Source organism: Podarcis muralis, chromosome 14 (genome assembly GCF_964188315.1).
Source record: "Podarcis muralis chromosome 14, rPodMur119.hap1.1, whole genome shotgun sequence".
NCBI classification, from domain to species: Eukaryota; Metazoa; Chordata; class Lepidosauria; order Squamata; family Lacertidae; genus Podarcis; species Podarcis muralis.
In genome coordinates this window covers 37,555,469-37,576,159 of record NC_135668.1, presented here as the reverse complement: position 1 = coordinate 37,576,159, position 20,691 = coordinate 37,555,469, and the positions used below count along the sequence as shown (strand labels likewise).

At 43.9% G+C, this 20,691-nt stretch overlaps 1 protein-coding gene across 5 annotated transcripts in view; it reads right to left on the bottom strand.

Moving 5' to 3' along the window:
- Positions 1 to 20,691, bottom strand: part of CLUAP1 (clusterin associated protein 1) — a 54,873-nt gene that overhangs the window by 9,229 nt on the left and 24,953 nt on the right. For all 5 annotated transcript variants that reach the window (XM_028705888.2, XM_028705891.2, XM_077918430.1 and 2 more), the window contains 3 exons: positions 17,676 to 17,809; positions 14,884 to 15,025; positions 3,836 to 3,908 (listed from right to left, as the gene is read on the bottom strand). In XM_028705888.2, coding sequence (XP_028561721.1) covers positions 3,836 to 3,908; positions 14,884 to 15,025; positions 17,676 to 17,809 — 349 coding nt within the window. The remainder of the gene's footprint in view (positions 1 to 3,835; positions 3,909 to 14,883; positions 15,026 to 17,675; positions 17,810 to 20,691) is intronic.

Below are 20,691 nucleotides of genomic sequence, written 5' to 3'. Positions count from 1 at the left end.
GCGGAATGACTCAAAAAACGGAAAACCCTTTCGTCTAGCGAGTTTTTCGTCTTGCGAGGCATTCGTCTTGCGGGGCACCACTGTAATCTCAACTCACCAGCTGCCTTCTCCTATAAGGGGGCAGGGATGGCGGCTGGGAGATGGAGGACTCCCTCACACCACTGCTGCCACCCATCCACTTTAAAAAAGAAGCAAAGTACCATTTGAAATTGCCTCTCCCCACCACTTTAAAGGGACCCATGCTGTGGTTCCACAAAGCAGCTATTAACTAAAAATACAAATGACTTCCCTAAAAGATCCTAACATGTAGATGGAATCAGATGAGAAGGTAGTACAAATTGTGTCTTTGTATGCCACTAATTTCAGATGAAAACGAAAATGGAAGAAGGAAAGAAAGACCCACACCAAACCCCAAATGTGTTTAATAAATCTTTCACTGATCATACTTTGTTTCCACCTTAGCTGCAGGCAGAACCCGCTAAGAGATGTGTCAGTTTCTCAATAAAGCTTTGTTCAAGCCAAGAACAATATGTGCTTCATGTTCACTTTGGGAACTCAGATTTCCCCATGGATCAAAGCTGCTCTTGTTTGCCCCAGTTGCTTCAAATCTTTGTAAACAAAAGCAAATATGTGATATACTCCATTTGAGCGGCTAAGCCCCAGGAGCTCATCCACTGCTTCCGCAAACAGAATTTTGCCAATACTGTAACAACAAACAACTGAGTTTGTAAAACAGAGGCAGTTTTATGATTGAGAAGGAATTATGCTCCAGAGGAAAGCTCTGTCATTGAAAGTCCAGTCCTGTGTACTTCAGCAGACAAGCCTCTGGGATGAGGATCCTGGTTCAAATCTCATCTTACCTATACACTCACTGAGATGGCCTTAGGCAAATCTCAAAGCCTCAGTCCGCCATCTGCATATGGTGATCACTGAGAGTATGTCCATGAACTGCTCTGAATGTTCTAAGAATTACGTATCTGAGCAAGTGTATTTGTTCTCCTTCAGACTCCTCTAAATTCATTTTTTAAAGTCCTTCGGCTTCATGTTCAAGTCTGATTATGCTCAACTTTGCTCATAGCCATCTTTTCAGAGAACCATCTAATTGTAGAGTTGGAAGGGGCCTTGGAGATCATCTGGTTCAACCTCCTGCTCAATGCAGAATCAAGTTCCAGGGTAAAAATCAGCTGGGGGAAGGCCCTTTCAAGTCTCCTTCTAGAAGACAGGTGCAAGATGAAAAAAAATTCAGGATCTACAACAGGCATGGGGAAACTTTGGGCCTCCAGATGCTGCTAACTACAACTCCCATCAGCCCCAACAAGCATGGCCAGTGAGCAGGGAATATGGGAGTTAGTTGTAGTTCAGCAACGTCTGGAGACCAAAGTTTCCTCATGCCTGATCTACAAAGACCCAGCAAGCCAGAACACTAGTCCTCAGCAGAACCAACAGTGCTCTGCTACTTAAAGCCTGCTGCCACACACAAAAGGACAAAGACAAGGAAGGTTGAGATAAAAGTATTAACAAGCTGGAACTATCAAATGCGACTTGAAAAGCCTCAGCCAGTCTCAGTCAAAAGCAAAAATTCCCTTAACTGATCCACAAGAGAAAACCTTCTGGGTTTCTCCCTCACATGCCTCCCAATAAATGTTCAAGGCATACAAAGCAATATTAAAATCACTGGGATGATTCACCTAAGGGTCTCTGCTGACGTCTTAGTTAAGAATAAGCCAAAACTGAAATCTTCTGGTCTATGACCGTAATAAATTTATTCATTCATTCAAAACTGAAATAGCAACATCGGGATAAAATTGCTCCTTCCAATCTGTCACTGATGCAAATTTTCTGTCAAAAGTTAGCATGTGGGCAACCTTACTAATTATAGTTCCCTTGGTATTAAAAGCAGGCCTAAATACTCCCTCCCACTGGAGATATTTGACCTACAGTAAAAAGAGAGGAAACATTGATTGGAATGGCTTATCAGATGAAGAACAGCATTTTTGGCCAGTTAAATAGTTACTTATTTTCATATGGCTTAAACAGGACCCAAAACTATAACACCCGTTTTTAGTTCAATGTAATCCAAAAATTGGTGAATTAATCCAGTTTTGAATATTCATCTGCAAAAGTTACTAGCTCATGGAAAGTTTTCTGCTTGCCTCTTGCATGCCTGTAACTTATATTAGCCATTTATACCCTAGAGGAAGAATATGTTGTTGCTCCTTGCCTGGTTGTAGTTTTCTTAGCTAGTACAGGTGCCCAGGTGAGTTGCAATTTACAGCTTTGAATTAATAGTCAGGTGGATAATAAAAAAACCAAAACCTGTTTTTTGTTGGATAGGCCATCCATCAATTTCTTTCACTCCATTGGTGTCTATTCATTCCCCATAGTTGCATGAGCTGGAGAGGTGAGGCGGTGAGGCCCCTTCCATCAGACAAGTTACCATTCGGCTCTTCGACTCCACTAACAGGCTATGCACCGGCCACACCAGAGAAAAGAATGTGAGAGTGTAAGGCCCCCTTCTATGGGACCAACTACTGTTTGGTTCCTCCAAGATGATGTGCGCCAGGTGCATTCCACCCAAATCATTATGCAACATTACAGAGGAACTGGTATCTGAATTTACTCTTTATCCCCTTCTATTAGCACCCTTTCCTTTTTGTAGCCAACAGATTGGTGGCCATGATGTTACACCATAGCTGTCAACTTACAGATTTGAAAATAAGGGGCCAGCAGCCTTGAAAATAAGGGACCAGCAGCCAAAATAAGGGACCTGCAGCCTCACCTGTTCCAGGCACTCCAGTCTTCCTGTCCTCCTGCAGTCTGGTCAAACTCATGCTGGGTAGCTTCGAGAACACTGTCTAACCAGCTTTGTAACCAGAGGTTCAACTGAATAGAATCTGAATCACATGCACCACAAGGCCTATGCAGCCTCAACTTAAGATGGCTCCCCGGCCTGGCTTTGCACTGCAAAGCTTGCAGCAGCATGTGCAACAAAATGGCGTCCAGCATTCAAATAAACCCCTCAGCTTGCATGAACTAGCCACACACAAGGCATGCAAGCTCCACTCCCCAGTCGTTCTTAGACTTCTTATTGGGTGAGCAACACAGCCAAGCAACACAGTTGGAGCCTTCCTCCTCCCTGGCCGGCAGAGAGGGAGGGAGAGGAGCTGCTTCCTTTGAAATTTAAGGGGCATCATTTAAGGGACATTTAAGGGACATCCATCAATAAGGGACAGCAGCGGGACATGGCGCTGGAATAAGGGACTGTCCCTTCAAATAAGGGACACTTGACAGCTATGTTTTACACAGTAAAGTGTCTTGAGCAAATGGGCAGCAGTCAATAAATAATACAACAAATCCCCTATTATTAACACACAGCAAGGCAAAACTGCTTCATAGAGTTGTAGAGTTGGAAGGGACCGTGAGGGTCCTCTAGTCCAACCCCCCTGCAGCTAAATACTACATTGTTAAAGTGAAAGTGACTCACCTCTATTCCTAACAGTAATAGGGCTTACCCACCATGCTACCCATAATGCAGCTGATTTGGGGCTCAGAGATAGATATTTAGACAGTAAGCAGCCATGACCTACCCAAAGCTCCCATCATTGAAATGGGATGGGTGGGGGGCAACAGACAACTTACAGCCTTGACTTCCCATTCTGCCTTGAAAATAGTAAATTGAGTGACAGGACAATCAAGCAGAAAGAGAAAACTGCTGTAGCTCCATATGCCTCTCTGCCTGCCTGGTGTTTAGTTTCCACTTCAAATGACCATGTTAACATGCAAATGGAAAGGGTCAAACTGCAGACACCCGAAAAAGTTAACAAACAGAGCTCACTTCCACTCTTCAGCAAGCGCTTCTCTTCCTCCTTCAGCTTGTTCTGCATCAAACGCAAAGTGTTCTCTGCTTCCTGCAGGGAAGGGAAAACATCAAAATCAGAAAGGCAGCTGCACCATGCTTCCGCTCAGGAGGGTAACAAGACATAAGATGTTGCTTGGGTTAATATCAAAGGCTTTGCAGCCAGCTTAGTTCCATAGAATGGGACTTAAAAAAAAGTGAATATAAGTTTCTCTCTAAATTAGATCAACTCTAGCTGTTCAAAAGTGCTGCAAACCTTTGAATCTGGGCACACTCCTGTTTGATTCGTGCCAGAAGATTATTCCATGAGGTTCAGTAGACTATAACGCTTTTTATGTAACTTGTTGGTTCAATAAAAGAACATCTACAAATGTTAATCAACTGTCTATGAGAATCCATACAATTTTTGTGTGTGCTAGCCATGAGGGAAGTAAAGCCACTTTCCCTGCAACCAGTATGAAAGCTAACTGGGCTGAATCAGAGCACTTTGGTTCTTAACCCTAGCCTGCTTAGAAGAAGCACCTCCTGAGCTCGTTCCAGTCATGTCTGCCAACTTCATTTGCAGATGGAGCCAGCTCAGAGGTGCTGCCTTGTGGCACAGCAAAGCACAATGGTAAATGTTAAAGGGAAGGGTAAGGACCCCTTTTTAGTGCTGTCACACACTAAAGGGAGTGGGGGAGAAGAGCAGAATGGCAAGGGCAGAAGAGAAAGTGCTTCTAGCCTCCATTTTTATTTACTAGTCTGCTTTTTTTAAGCCGGCAAGTACAAATTCAGATATGCACTGCCAGTTGTGTTGGTTTTATGCTTCTTTGTGCAGTTGCTGCGGCAGAACGAAACAAAGAGCTATATCCTAAAGCCATGGACAACACTTGGAAATGTATTCCAAGTGCTTCTGTGACTACTTGTACACTCAAAGCACCTGCACATGGGTTTATGCAATTAATCTAGGAAGGGAAATATCCTTCAAAGGTCAAAAACTTAAAGCAATTTCATCACTATTATGCTGACAACAATATGGCAAAACAGCCAGTTCTATGAACTTCCCTGCTTTCTCTGCCCAAGGTAGAATACATGCTCCGGAGTGATGCACATAGGCTCATGCTTCTTACCATAACACATTTTCTTACATTGCTTACTCCTTGATTCCAACTATGGTCGAGAGAAGCAAACTTATGTGAGCTCTAGCCCACAAACACCATTCAGGACCTTGTGGGTAGTTCATTGACATACAGAGGGAGTGTGGTGGTGGGGGAGACATGCAATTAACGAATGAGAACAGGGTGCAAGATCTGCTTCCTCTGTGCCCGCTACCTCTTCTCTCTCACTGGGTGACAAACAGGAAGGAGGCAGAGACCCAACAGGACGAGACCCTTCTCCTGCCAGCTTGCATAGGATCCCACCAGGGCTCATTTTACTTGTTAGATTATTTATAAACCACCACTCATCAAAACAGATTGGATGGATTTCATAATTTATTGTGTTTGTTTTCATAAATAGTTTTTTTTTTTAAAAAGTTTCCTTTTAGAATTGTATGATACAGTTAAAGCAACAAACGAAAAATAAAAAGGAAAGTCAACATAGGAAAGGAGGACACAAAGGCTTCCTAGGGGCATCTTAGTTGGCCACTGTGGGAACAGAATGCTATATACCAAAGGGGTCTTTGTCCTGATCCTGCAAGCCTCTTCATATGCCTACCCTTCCTGTCCACTGGGCCAGCTTGGACAGAAAGGGCTATCAAAAGGTACCCTTTGGGGCCAGGACCTTGCCTAAGCCACACAATCTTCTTGGCTTTGGGACATTTCTTGGCATCCCTTGGCTCATCTCACCTTGGACTGCTACCAGTGGCTGACCCCTGCCACCGAGGGAGAGAGGAAAGGGAAGAGGAATGTTCAGGGGGTGGGACTAGATGACCCTTGAAGTCCCTTCCAACTCTGCAATTCCATAATTCTATAATCTGCATCTGCAAGCAATCCTGGAATGACAACATAAGAAGGGCTTGCTGGATCAAGCCAGCAGCACATCAATTCCAGCCTCCTGTTCTCACAGTAGCCAACCAGATGCCCCCCTCCTATAGGAAGCCCGAGGGGGACCCGAGTTCAACAACACTCTCCCCATCTGTGAGTCCAAGCAACTGGTTTCCAGATGCATACTGCCTCTAATAGGGGAGGTAGAGCATAGCTATCATGGTTGGCAGCCTCTACGAATTTGTCTAATCCTCTTTTAAAGCCACCAAAAGAAATCCATCTAGTTACACTAGCCTACTAGCTACAGTTGCTCTGCACCAAACTGAACTGATTGCAAATCTTAAGATGATTTCCTTGTATCTCACTCCTGCTCCAATAGGCACAACAGATTGCCCGATATGACAGACAGAGTCTCCAGTGAGAAAGTGTTAGACATAGCATTTGGGAGCCCTTTCTACCACAATGGTAAATGCATCCATTTATTTCCCATTGTCACAGATACTAATTAATAGTTTTCCAAATGTCACCCCTGGGGGCAGAGTGGGGAGAGTACAGGACCCAGAGGCAATTAATCATTTTGCAAAAAGCTATAAAAGGGGGGTATTGATCTTAGAAGCAGAACGGAACTGAGCGTCTGCAAAGCTATTTCCAAAGTGTCTAATAGCAGCTGCTATGGAAGGGTACTGTGAAAAACATGCCATCAGTTAGCAGGAGGCTGATGATCTATTGCTAAACAAGCTCTGAAAGGCACAGCATTGTTTAACCAATGATATTCCCAGTGAAGCCTCTGCTGCCTTGGACATCCACAACCTGCTCAGGTCCACATTGAAAGCATTCTGCTTACCACAAAGCAATCTGACTTCTATAGGCAGAATTAAAATACAATTAGAATGTAAACCATTTACTGCCTTTATTCCAAATTCTATCTTGTCAGCAGGACTTTGGATGCCAGTTTTCTACCCTTCCCTGAGTCTTCTCTATTCTTGGATGTAAAAACTGCTGTAGAATCTATATGGCATGTTTCTTTTGACTGATTCAGCAAAAAAAACAAACCTATTTTGGGTATACTGGACTCCACAGCAGCTCTGTATGAAGGGGTTGTCTCAGCCAGATGCATTTTGGAGGTGTAATGCTAGAAATGTCTCATTGAGGCATATGATGTGGGCTTCCCCTGAAATTGGTATTTATTGGTGTTTATTTTATTGTGAATGTGAGATGACAATTGCGCTTTTGCTTTCTTTAATAAATCTGCAGTAAAAAAGAAATGTACCATATTTTTCGCCCCATAGGATGCACCTAAATTTTTTTTTGGGGGGGGGGTTAAATAAAGAAAAAAAAAATAATTCCCCCCTCAGGCCCAAGCTTCCCCCGACCCCAGCCCCCAGAACAGCCTGCTATCCGCAAGCCTCGGGAGCTGCGCCGGTCTCCCCAGGCTTGCGGAGAGGTGCGCGAAGCTCTTCAGCGCGCACCAGGCTTCGGAATGCAGGCAGCTCTGCGCTACCCTCCGGAGCCCCATGCGGCTTCACGCCGGGATCCAGAGGGTGGCGCACAGCTGCAGGAAGCCCTGGAGCGCAGGGAGTTCTGTGCCACCCTCTGGAGCCCCGCGCGGCTTCGCGCCGGGATCGGGAGGGTGGCGCAGAGCTGCAGGAAGTCCTGGAGCGCAGGCAGCTCTGCGCCACCCTCTGGAGCCCCGCGCGGCTGCGCGCTGGGATCGGGAGGGTGGCGCAGAGCTGCAGGAAGCCCAGGAAAGCCTGCATTCGCTCCATAGGATACACACACATTTCCCCTTCATCTTTGGAGGGGAAAAAGTGCGTCCTATAGGGCGAAAAATACGGTAAATTTCTTGGAGCAAGAAATGTAAATCTTATCTTTTCTCAGCAGACTGTTTTCTACATATCCTTTCCTAGCCTCCCTCCATATTTTTTGTATTTTTCTGTTGTGAACCACTCTGGAATCTTTGAATAAAGGACAGTATACAAATGTAATAAATAAATAATAATACTTCAAACTCAATATTCACAAGTCAGAGAAAGCTACCCTTTCAGAAGGCATCAGGGAAGCTATGTGACCCCCCCCCCCCCAGATACTTGGCTATATGTACCAACAGTTTGGCTTAGTAAAAGGTAGTAGCCAAGAAAATGTCCCTGGACCTTTTTTGCTAGCCATAATAAAATAATAATTTTATTATTTATACCCTACCCATCTGACTGGGTTTCCCCAGCCACTCTGTGCGACTTACAGCACATAAAAATGGCAAAACGTTAGACATTAAAGTTTTCCTGATACAGGGAAATGTATGACTGATGGGGAGTTGCAGTCCAAAATATATGGAGGGCACCAGGTTGGGCGACGCTGTTTTAGCTGGAGAAGCCAGAAACTGACCCTGGGTCCTCCTCCTCTGTGCAAAGCAGTTGTTCCGTCACCAAACTACAATCCCTGCCCAGCAAAGGGCCTTTTAGAAAGACAACTGGCTCAACACTTGCACAGCATCCTGTCCCCTGACTGATCATGACTTGCGCTATAAAAAAATCATTACAAATCAGTCTTTAATTTTAAAATGATATTTCCTAGCCTGTAGTTGAACTTTCTCCCCCCCCCCATGTGTTCTTGAAGGAATTAATGAGCATCATGACTGATTGCTTCATCTGGTAGTCAACAACCCTGTCAACTTTTTAAAAGATATAACTAAATGAATTTTGACAAGCAGCTGGCAGAAAAAAGTGAAACTTCTGTAACATACTGGAGAAATTCCTAACCCAGGTGTGCAACCATTTCCAAGCTCTCTTCACCATTAGCCAAGGTAAAGCAGCCCACCTCAGGCAGCAGATTTGGGAGCACATTAAAAAAAGCAGCAAGTTCTCATTTAATTCTTATATTTTCCAACATTTGGAACCTATTTGCATCATCTGCCTCAGGCATCAGGCCATATCCACCAGAGAGAGAAACCTTCCCGCAATTATTCGTGCTCTGGTAATATTGCTGTTGGTTATTGCAATATGTCATTACAGCTATCCCATCAGGCCATAGCAGAGGGAGAGAGACGGGACTGCGGGGCATTTTCTTGCCCTCTGCTGAAAGAACAGCAACATTTGCCTCCTCATCTCCTTGAAATCGTTTCATTTCAGTGATCATTACAAGATTAAGTGTTTGTGTCTATGTTTCTTTTTCTCCTTTTCCCTCCCTAATGTCTGCTCCTATTGCATCATATTTTTTTCTTAGATTGTATGTCTGAAGGACTCAGTTAGTTCTCTGGCAGCATTTCTCAGCTGAGGAGCAAAATAAAAATGTTTTAAATAAATATGAAGACTAGGTGTCACCTTAAGAGAATTGGTTCAGAACCTGACAGCAACATTTTAAAAGCCTTTCTCCACCCCCACCCTCCAGTATTTTATTTTTAAGCAAAGAAGAATTTGAGGCAAATCTGATACATCTATCTAAGCTTAGTGGCCAGTTCCTTAACATTTGCTTTTTCAAGTTTAGGAATGTGAGCCACTGACTTCGGTCCCAGAACACTGCCACCCCAGTGATGACAAATCTCACCATATCTCTCATTGTAGTTCCTGTGAGGCAGTAGATAAGAGGGAAAGATGGGAAGCAAATCCCACTTCTCCAGCTTTGCACTGAATTTTCAGTTTCATTATGAAAATGCTGACCCAGTGAGCATCTGATACCAATTGCCCTGTTTCCAAGCTTCCCTTGGGCACCTGGCTGGCCACTTTGAAAATAGGATGCTGACCTAGGTGGTCCTTTTGGTCTGATCCAGCAGGGGTTCTTCTTATGCTCTTAAATAAAGCATTGCGTTTTTCGTCTAAACCGCGTCTATATTCCTCATTCTTAATAATGTTGTACACTGGACCTCCCACCCTTTCATGTTACGTAAGTCACAATGTCTGCTCATTCTAAGGAGGGGGTACACACTTCAGTTAAAATATTGTGATGAAAACTGTTATCAATGCTGAGATCCTGAGCTAGGTGGAGCACAGTAACCGAAAAGAAGGGATGGGCAAAGGCTTATTGAATCCCAGCAACAAAGATGTGTGCCTTGGGTATCTTCACAAGGCTATATTCAGAAAGACAGGTGAGCCAGAAGCTCTGTGACCTTCCAAGTATTGTCGGACTCCAATGCCTGCCAACCCCAGCCAGCATGTTATCCCAGAAGGGATGCTGGAGTTTTATTACAGCAACTTCTGGAGGACCACAGGTTCCCCATCTCAGCTCTAAACCTATGTGTTTCTTGCAGCCTTTCATTCCCTAAGGTCCTGGGCACAATGGCGCAAGAAGAGTCCTTGACCGTGCAGCATCCTTATGATGCTATCAACAGGAACTTCAAGTTTCAACAGTCCCTTCTTTATGTCAGCAGCTCCAGAGCAGGAGACATTAATCCTGCCTGGTATCTTGTCCTAACAGCTTGCAGATAAGCACAATGTCCAGGGGGAAATGCCAATTTCCTACTAACAGGAGCTCAAAATCTTCACACTTGAGCACAATGCACAATCAATAGCAAAGAGACTGAAATTCAAAATTATGGCTGGGAGGGAGATTAAGGAAGGAAGAAACAAAGTGACAACATAGGGCAAAAGAAAAGAAAGGCCCCTCAAGAGACCATGGTGTATTAACAGAGTACTCTTCAAACAATGAGTCCCCCGTTTTCAATCACCAAAAAACAAAGCCACCAATCTGGGACATCTCCAATTAACTCAACCGTGCCTATATTGTAATAGAAATTGCCTCAACTGCTCTCATATTTATTTGCTTACTTCTCTCTCTGGACCTAGGGAAAGTACAAATTGTAATGATTCAATAAAAGCTCATTTGCTCCTCTCCTGGCATATTATAGTTCTGTTGTATTAGTTTATTTGGTGTGTTGGTTTCCATGCATGGTCTTTATGTAAATATGTGGATGAGTCCATGGTGTGAACGCCATGATCAGTGTACATAGTTTATCAAATTATGTCAGATGAAGAAATTACTAGAGCAGCTGGGGCCTCTCATAGCCTTATAAAAAAATATTTTACCAGCAAGGAATATCACAATTTACTCTTGTATATTCTGCTATTGTTTAAGGCGCACCTGCGCAATCGGAAGCTGCACCTTGGTTTGCAAACTTTTCAGAAGTCGGATGGATTCTGTTTGACTTCTGAAGTACGTCTGTAATTTATACTGAAAGCAGGGGTTTGGAGGGGACCCCAAATTTAAGGGTCCGTAGTTAATGAAGCTCTTCACATGGTGTTAAGGGGACAGTGCTGGTGGCTGCTCACACCTACAGCATCAGTTAGCCTTAACAAGGACTGAAAGAGGCCACCTTTATAAAAGCACTCAAAAATCAAGCACAATAAAAAATAATTGCGAGTGTAGCATGGCTTAACAAGTTTTTGTTTCCCCTCCTCTGTCTCGGTTAACTTGACCGCAGGCCAGCTGGTGCTTTGATATCAGAATGCTTCACTAGCAGACCATAATGACGAACTGGGATTTAAACTCTTCTCAGCAGTTAAGATATGTCACGATTGCATAATGAATGGTAACTCAGATACCAATAGGCAGCACACGCAAGCTTTCCCAAGCCAAGCTTCTGCAGGAACAATTTGTACACAAGAATTTAATTGTAATGAATTCTTCTCAATAGCAGCGTCACAAAGGAGAGTTAATCATTTCAGGATTGATTGCGCTACATGGAAATTTAAATTACAGCTCCTGCTGCCTCCTTGAAGGAGAATGGCAGCGCTCGGCGTGCATCGCAGATGGTCAGGGGCCTTCAGGGAAATGCGGGAGATGACTGGCATTTCTGGGCCTCTGTTGTCCCCAGGAGCGTAAGAAGAGTCCTGCTGGACCAGAGCAAAAGGTCTTCTGGCCTAGCAGCCTGTTTCCAAAAGTGGCCAGCCAGATGCTTAGGGGAAGCCTCCCCCTTGCAAACCCTGTGTCCTGCCCCCACCTCACCACCAGAAATGGAGATTCAGAGAACCAAGTGGGATCTGGGGTGGGGGGTGGGATGTCACAGTGTATTCCTCCTCCTAGAGGGAGTGCTCCTAATCAGGTTTCCAGCCACTTACTCCCTCCAAAGCAAGGCATTCCTTATTATTCTGATTTTCTTTTACAGTTGATGTTCAACATCCTGAAGCTACTGGGCATCCTCAGTCTCCCTTAGACTGCTTTTTTGAGTTTTCACGAGATATTTTCTTTTTGTACTTCTACCTACTTCTTGCTTCACCCAAGCATGCAGATACTACCCTCATTTTCATTGCCTCTGTTTTGGCTGCATGGCCCAAGATAGCTATTAGAGATAGGCTTACTACTACTGGGCAAGCTAGGTTGCCACTTCCACGCAAGGGATACGGTAGCACAGCACTACCCTGTGTTCTCCAGCTGATGCCCTTCTCTGTGTGTCCTCTCCAAGAGAGATGAGGAGGGTAGCAAAAAGAGAATGGGACGTCAGAGTAGTGGCTACCCAGTTGTGAAATGCTCTCCCCAGGGAGGCACGCTGGGCTCCTTCACTATCTGCTTTTATTCAGCCAGGCCTTTGGAGTTTGGCCTTTGGACTTAATTCTCTGCATATTTTTAGTGGAGTGGCACTGAGTTGGATTTGCACTTTTATGCATATTGTTGTATTTTAAAGGTAAAAAGGTAAAGTACCCCTGACAGTTAAGTCCAGTCGCAGACGACTCTGGGGTTGAGGCGCTCATCTTGCTTTACAGGCCGAGGGAGCCGGCGTTTGTCCGCAGACAGTTTTCCAGGTCATGTGGCCAGCATGAATAAGCTGCTTCTGGAGCAACGGGACACCGAAACCAGAGCAGCATACGGAAACGCCGTTTACCTTCCCGCAGGAGAGGTACCTATTTATCTACTTGCACTTTTTGGCGTGCTTTCAAACTGCTGGGTTGGCAGGAGAAGGACTGAGCAACGGGAGCTCACCCTGTTGTGCGGATTCGAACCGCCAACCTTCTGACTGGCAAGCCCAAGAGGCTCAGTGGTTTAGACCACAGCGCCAGCCGCGTCCTTTGTTGTATTTTAGATTGTTTTTATTCTTGTTTTTCTTAACAACAACAATGTGGTTAGACATGCATATTTCCCTCCAAGGACTACGCTAGTGCTTGTATAAGAGCAGGAATCTTGATGTAATGGGAATTGGGGGTTGCTCGTGCGTAAGTTGCCGCCACTCTCGGCAAGGTTGCCTGGATAAACCTTTCCCTGGCTGGACAGTCCTGATTCCGCGTCTGTCTCAGTCACTGGCAGAATCCGTCAGTGGGCGTTTCCTGAACTTCTTCCAACATAAAAGTTCCTTGACGGATAGTCTCCGCCTAGCCTCCCTGCGCGGAAGTCTTCTGCGCAGGGTGGGTGTGGGCAGTGGAGGACTCTCTCCGCTGGTCTCTGGCGAAGAGTCCTGGAGCCATCTCTCCGAAGCCCGCCTCTGCCCGCCTTTCTCCCTGGTGTAACGCTGATTTCCTTCCCTGGCCAATGAGTCCCCTCTCTCCCTGCTGGGCCCTTCTCCGGCATCGCTTGGGAGCCCTTCCTCCACTCCTGGCTGCGATGGCAGTTCCCTGACACTTGAGGACAAAGATCTGCTATATTACATAGACTTGTAGGCCTTCCGTCTTTTGGGGATGTAGGGAAGAGGGGGTAGTTTTAAGAGACTGCTGCATGGCATCCACAGTGCTGCACTAATTAAAATGTGAAAACCTTTCTTCAGTCTTTAAATCACTTTTCCAATTATGAAACGCAACCTACCCGATGTCATTAGTTGTGAAACAACAGCAGAGAACACAAGCCGCTGCATCTGCCAAGTGTTCCAGAGATTACAGGCCAATTACTCAATGATGCTCTTTAGGCTGGAACACAGTTTCACTTGATAAATATTCATTTGTCCACCAGCTCATTCCTCAATAGCCAAAGAACCCAGGGAAGCAGATTAACCTAACCACACAGTCATTGCCATTGTCTTAGCATGCTGTTGAGTGAAATTCTGAAAAAGGGGGCACAAAGCATACCATTTCCTCTGCACAATAATTGCAAAAGACATATTTACTGGAACAAAGGCAAGTCAGTATACAAAGATCAATGAGCCATTTGATTATTTAGATGAGTGGGTGTTGCAAAGATTGGAATTCAATTATTTATGATTTCAAGTCTTATTTTTCTTTGACTCCCAGCAAGCGGCACATATTCCAAAGGGGCAGGGCTAATCTGACACCAAATTGTCCTGGCAAACGTGATGAAAGGACAGTCAGGAAGAAGAGGAAAGGAAGAGAGAAACAGCCCTTTTAGAACTGTGCCTTGATCTCCCATTGTGTACAGCACTAAATCATAAATCTGCAGTGGTTCAGAAAGCGGGGTGAGACAGGGCGAGGATTTTTGAAGTCCATGGTTCTTCTTCTGTTATGACACACTTCTTAAAAACACCTGTCAATGGGCAGGTTTTCAATGTTGCAGACCTTGAATGGGGAAGATCTACCTGTGAACAGTGCCTATTGGCTCATGCATACAAAGTCATTAACCCATTATAACCACACATACACTTGTGTTCCCCAAACATTTCTGAAATTTTAAAACCAATGTTTGAAGTTATTATTAAAATAAATAAATGACAGACAAGTCAATCAAAATACATGTGGCAGACCATACTGGGCAGACCATCTGAAGCAAGGAAGCAAGATGACTCAACTAGTATTCAAGGCACTGCCATGTATACCTTTCATGCAAATTACACAGGCAGGAGGAAACTGCTCAGCGCATGACTGAACAACGCACTTAACTTTTTAAAATTACATCCGTCTTCACCCAGAGTTTTAAATTTATTTATTTATAATTATGTTTTATTTTTCTTGGTCTTTGTATACTTCCTTTCAAAAAGAGCAACCCTGGGCAGATGGGTAACAGCAGTCGAATTCTACCATAAGCAAATGGATCAAGCCCCCAAAATAGTGACAGAAAACAAGAAAGCAAGCCTGTATTGGAACCTGGCTTGGTGCACACTTGAGGATAAATACAGACAAAACTGCAGAAATGCATACAGAAGCATGTGGGGTAGAAATAAAGACTAAAGGAGTTCATGTAATATTTGAGAACCCTCACCTCAAATCTCTCCTGCTCCATTCGGTGCTGGTCATCCAGTTGCTGTTCCAGATATGTAAGGTTACGGAATTTTTCCAGGTAACAGCTATATTGTTTCTGCAGTTCCTCCTCAATCTTCTCATATTCATCCATAAAAGCTGGGCTGATGGGGACACAAGAAAAAAGGAATATGGGAGAATCTGTGAGTTTTGTTTTTTTAGCTGTGTGATGAACTGAGGGATTTCAAGCACTACCTTACCTCCCACCCAGCTCCCAAATATTTTCTGGGAACATTTAAAACATTCTATCAGGTTAAACCAATTCTAGAATATGCTCAACTACTCTTTTTCCAATATCTTCCAAGAAAAAATACAGTTAATCCATTATTATGGATTCATGGTTCATTAAGAGAGCCAACAAAATTTAAGGTCCTAATTACATCTGAAAACTATGTCAAGGGAGTCCTAAGTAAGATTTGATTGCTTTTGAACCATATGGACATAAATATCTAGTTAACTGGCAACAAAGCATGCTGATAATAATTCTAGAAGATAAATGAGTATGGATTTGGAAGAAAAAAATTCTTGCTTCACTTAATTTTTTAAAAATGTATTATAAATTCATTGATTTTTGGCTCCAGTGAGATTGAACAAAATAAACCCAGAGACTACAGGTGATTGTTGGATGTGTAAAACACTTGAGGCAAATATATTCCACATTATGTGGTAATATACAAAAATCCAGATATTTTGGAATCTAGTATTATCAGAAATAAAAACTTCTAGGTTATGATGTCCCAAGAGATCCAAAAGTAATATTATTTCCTTATCTAAAGGGCAGTATACCAGAAGATGATTTAGAAATGACAGCTTATTTGTTAACTGCAGCCAGAATGATAATCTGGCAGAATTGGAACAGTATCACCTTTCCTTCTGTAGATTCTTGGCTAGCTAACATCTGGGATGTTGCATGTATGGTAAAGCTAATAAAGCTGGTCAAAGCAGGAGAGGGCAGACAGTGAGAGAATCTGAGTACAACCACTAAATAGGCCTGCTCTCTTGTCTCACCCAATTATGATTCCATCCTAAGTGGGCCAAGGAGAAGGTTCTCTCCTTCTGTTCTTAGGAGTAGGCAGGATGGTATGAGAGGAGGCAATCTTCAAGGTATCCTAACATGCATAAAACTTTCAAAGGAGAAACTGGCTCACTTGTCTTTTAATGATCCATAGTTCAAAGAAGCCTGATAGGAAAGGCTTATTGGCCTGCATAAAGTCCCACAGATCCCTGACTATAACACATTAGAAACCAGCTTTCATTTTATGATTTAAATATCTAGCCCATGAGTCTGCAGCTGCATTTGATGAAGTCACAGTCAAAAACACAAAAGCACACAAATACTCAAAGTCCCAGATAAAAGGCACCAAGCAAAAACAAACACCTTCCCCCCATTCTTTATGATTTTTCACTCTTATATATGCATCTGGGATATGCCATGCAGGATCACAATTTTTGAAAAACTAAAATCAGCTACAGTGGTGCCTCGCAAGACGAAATTAATCTGTTCCGCGAGTCTCTTTGTCTTGCGGTTTTTTCATCTTGCGAAGCGCGGCTATTAGCGGCTTAGCAGCTATTAGCGGCTATTAACGGCTTAGCGGCTTTAAGAAAAAGGAAACAAACTCGCAAGAATTCGCAAGACGTTTCGTCTTGCGAAGCAAGCCCATAGGGAAATTCGTCTTGCAGAACGACTCAAAAAACGGAAAACCCTTTCGTCTAGCGAGTTTTTCGTCTTGCGAGGCATTCGTCTTGTGGGGCACCACTGTATATGGTCACTACAGACTGACCTCTCCAATATGAACCCGTTTCTTTTAAAAACAAAGAGTCAAATGTCACAGATTCAATCTCATTTTAACAACTTTGTTTTTGTGCATTTTTAAAACAAATCATTTTTTAAAACACAATTATCAAGTGATGCTCAGAGTAGGAAAATGCTGAGCTGTTTTCAAAAGGTCAAATGACTGGAAAAATGGATAATTACATAATTGCAATTAGAGAGTGTACATTAGCAGGTAGCAAGTAATTCTACTGCCGAGAGTGCTGTCGGGAATGACCTTGGATTGGCAGGCTCTAATGCAGGAGCAGCAGGAGGAAACAGAGGAGAGGACTGAATGGGGGAAAACTGAGCTGGAGTAGATCTCCTCTTTCTGCCCAAACATCAGCCACTTTGGATGTGAGAGCAGGGATGCTGGCTTTCCCCACTGACCTTCCCTTAGAGCAGAGAGCCTGAGTGGAAGATGGAAAAAGCTCTGATCAGCCAAGGGAAGGAAGCGAAAGAGGAGGCAGCAGTGACTGAACAAGGGCCTGAACAGCAGGGTGCAGTCTTGCTGCCTAGAACCACATGGGAGCAGAACCCACCTACTCTGACAGAATGTGCGTTTGCAATGCCAACATTCCCACAAGGCAAGAGAGTCTTGAGAGTGAGTGCACCACGCCTCTTCTTTAAAAACTTAGTGGGAAGGACATGGAAACTTGTCAAGACATCTTTGTCGCTTTTGAACTTCTTGCGCTGCTCCTGAATCGTGCCTCTTGCTGCTGACCCTGTTCCACTGCTTGCCTGAATAAATATCTGTTTCTTACTTACAAGTAAGAGCCTCTGCTTGTGTGATTGGGGCCTCAATACTTATAGCACTTCTTGGACAAGAGAGTTGCTTAGGCTCATTGCAGGCTCTTCACTCTCCACTGCACTAGGCATTAAGCATGCACATTAACACTCTGCATATTCATTTCTCATGGGACAAACAGTACGCCAGTAGTTACCGAACACTCTGAAGGGTCTGTAGCCGCTTGCGGTTTCTTTCCAGCTCCAATTTCCTCTTTTCAATCTTGGCCTCCAAACTGGTTTCATCTGATGCCACGTTGCTCAGCATGTCTTTGGTTTTCTGGACCTGCTCCTAAAAGAGATACTGCAAAGATGAGTGACAGTTGCTGGCAGAATCACCAGATGACATTTTTAGTTCCTAGCTCTGTTCTGGCCACATTTTCTGATGGTTATATTTATGGCTGTGTGTGCTAAAGAGCCATTGGACTAGGACCAGGGAGATCCGTGTTCAAATCTCCACTCAGCAACTAAGCTCACAGGGTAAGTCACAGCTACTCTCCCTCTCTTCACCTACCTCATAGAATTGTTGTGAACATGAAATACAGCAGTGAGGTAGGGGTGGAGGTGGAAAAATATGCATATCACCTAGGAAGCTACCTTCTACTGAGTCAGACCATTGGTCGTTCTGGCCCAATAATGTCTACACTGATTGGCAGTGGCTCTCTGGGTTTTGAGGCAGGGGACCTTCCCAGTCCTACTTGGGATCTTCTGAATGCAAAGCAGATGCTTGAAGGACAGGTGGGATTAAAATGTGAAACAATTATAAACAAAAATTATACACCAAAGCAGCACACGTTCTGCGCCAATATAAGGGCATATAAACAATGAGAACAGGAACTGTTTGCATAGGTTATTCTGCATTTGTTCTCATTTTTCTTGTCATGAGAAGGGGAAATTTTATGCATCTGCTCTTCTGACTTTTTCCAAGTCATGCTGGAGGGTTTTTGTTTTTGGGTTGTGTGTGTGTGAGAGAGAGAGAGAGAGGGAGAGAGAGCGCGTGCTACAACTCACAAACAGGACAAGAACTGACTAGGATAAGGATGAGTAATTTTGAGAAAAGTTTGGGCTAGCGCACAAATGCCTTAAGAATCTAGAAGTGATAGCCAGGATAATTCAAAGGAACATGCCAGACTTGGATGTGGAATATTTCAGAGCAGGACCAGTCCCATTTCGGAGGAAGGCAGAGTCCACTTCTGCTTGCTTCGAACTGCACACAAATAAACATTCCACAGCTCTTTGGTTCTAAGCATATTAGCAAAACAGAACCTTCCTATGTTCAAACGCAGTACACCTCTGAATACCAAATGTTGGAGGCAATTAATAGGGAGGGTTGTAACCTTCATCCCTTCCTTGTGAGCTTCCCAGAATCATCTGGTTAGCCAATTATGCACCTGTTTTGTACCGGGTCCTTGTGACTCTCTTGATGCCTGTTTCCAAGTGCAGGCTGACACCTGGTTTGGAGTCTTTGCACCAGGGATGGGGGACTTGTGGCCCTCCTGATGTTTTTGGACGACAACCCCATCATTCCTGCACACTTGCTATGCTGGCTGGGGATAGTGGGAGCTGGAGGCCAGCAACATCTGGGAGGTTCCTCACCCCTGTTCCATCCCTAAAAGCTGGCCAACTAGTAACACCATGATTCAGAAACCTGTTGTGCAGCCAGGACTTTTATAATCAAAGAGAATACCCAGACCCAAGTTCTTTCTGTTATCTGTACTAATTCATGCTTTATGTACCGTAAACAGGCTTGATGGTTCTGTCTCAAACTCCCGATTCTCTGCGTGCATTTTTAATCTGAGGTGGAGGCCACTGGGATCAATTAGACCCCCATTAAAGTGAGCAAGGCAAATTGTTGATGATACACATCCAAGGTACTTGGGTCCTAAATGATCCCAACATGGGAAAAACTCCCCTTTTAACAATGCACCAGTTACTTTATACTGATGCAGCAGCTAAAACACAGCAGTACTAACCATTCAGCTTTATTTTTGTTTAACCAAGGACCTGTAGGGAACCTGATCTCACCTCTGCATAGTTGTACCCCAGTACTATCAACAAAAATGCTTAAGGAAATTTTATAATTACTTTTACATTAAATTGGCATCATTGTCCAAGTGATCTCTTTGCATGAGGGTTTGTGCAACCCTGTTATCAGATTAATAAAGTGCTTTCTACCAAACATACAAAGAAGCAAGAGCTCCCTGGTGGATACCTGAGAAGGAAAATAGGAAAGATCAGCTCTGGGGAGTGCTGTCTGCAAAAAAAGCGATGGAACAACTGTTTGCAGGTTTTAATCCTCTGCCAATGTTTATAGCTGCTTAGGATAAATCTTCATTCAGAAGTGCTGCGTGTAAGGGAACATGCAGACCGCTTGGGCCTTTTTAAAAAGCCTCACCTATAGCCATTTCTCTCCCACACAAACCCAAATGTAATCAAAAGGATGAAAGGAAATCATGAAAACAGGGAGGGAAGGAGAGAAAGGATATACAAAAATGTGCTGCACAGAATCAAAGTACTGATGACCTTGAAAACCTTGCTCTTTCAGAATTATTAATTGGCAAAGAAGGACTATTTTGACATTTAAGCACCAATTGGGATTGCTCTAGCAGATGGCTACTATTGATTGGACTCACTAGTTCAGGCAGCTATGAAAGCAGGGCCCCATCTGCACTACGCATTTGAAGCAGTATCATACCACTTCAAGCAGTTACGACGTCCCCTAAAGAATCCTGAGGACTGTAGTTGTTAAGAGTGCTGAGAGTTGTTTGGAGACCCCATTGTCTGCACAGAGCTATAATTAAACCAGAGTGGTTTAACAGCCAATCCCTCTTCCCAGGGAACTCTGAAAAATGGGCCAGAGTGGTTTCTTGAAACTGTGCTTTATGGCGGGGTGGGTGTGGGGTGGAAGAAGAGAGAGAAAGAAAGAGAGAGAGAGAGAGAGAGAGCGCGCAGTGCTGTTCTGCTCAGGTCCAGTTTGCAGGTTTCCCACAGGCACCTAGTGGACCACTGTGAGAACTGGATGCTGGACTAGGTGGGTCACTGGCCTGATCCAGCAGGGCTCGTCTGATGTACATATCAAATTTTAATTACAATATATTTCAAGTTATAGTCATGAAACAGGGCCTCTCTTCCTAGTTATACATGTATAGTCCACTAGGTGGCTTTAGGCAAGCT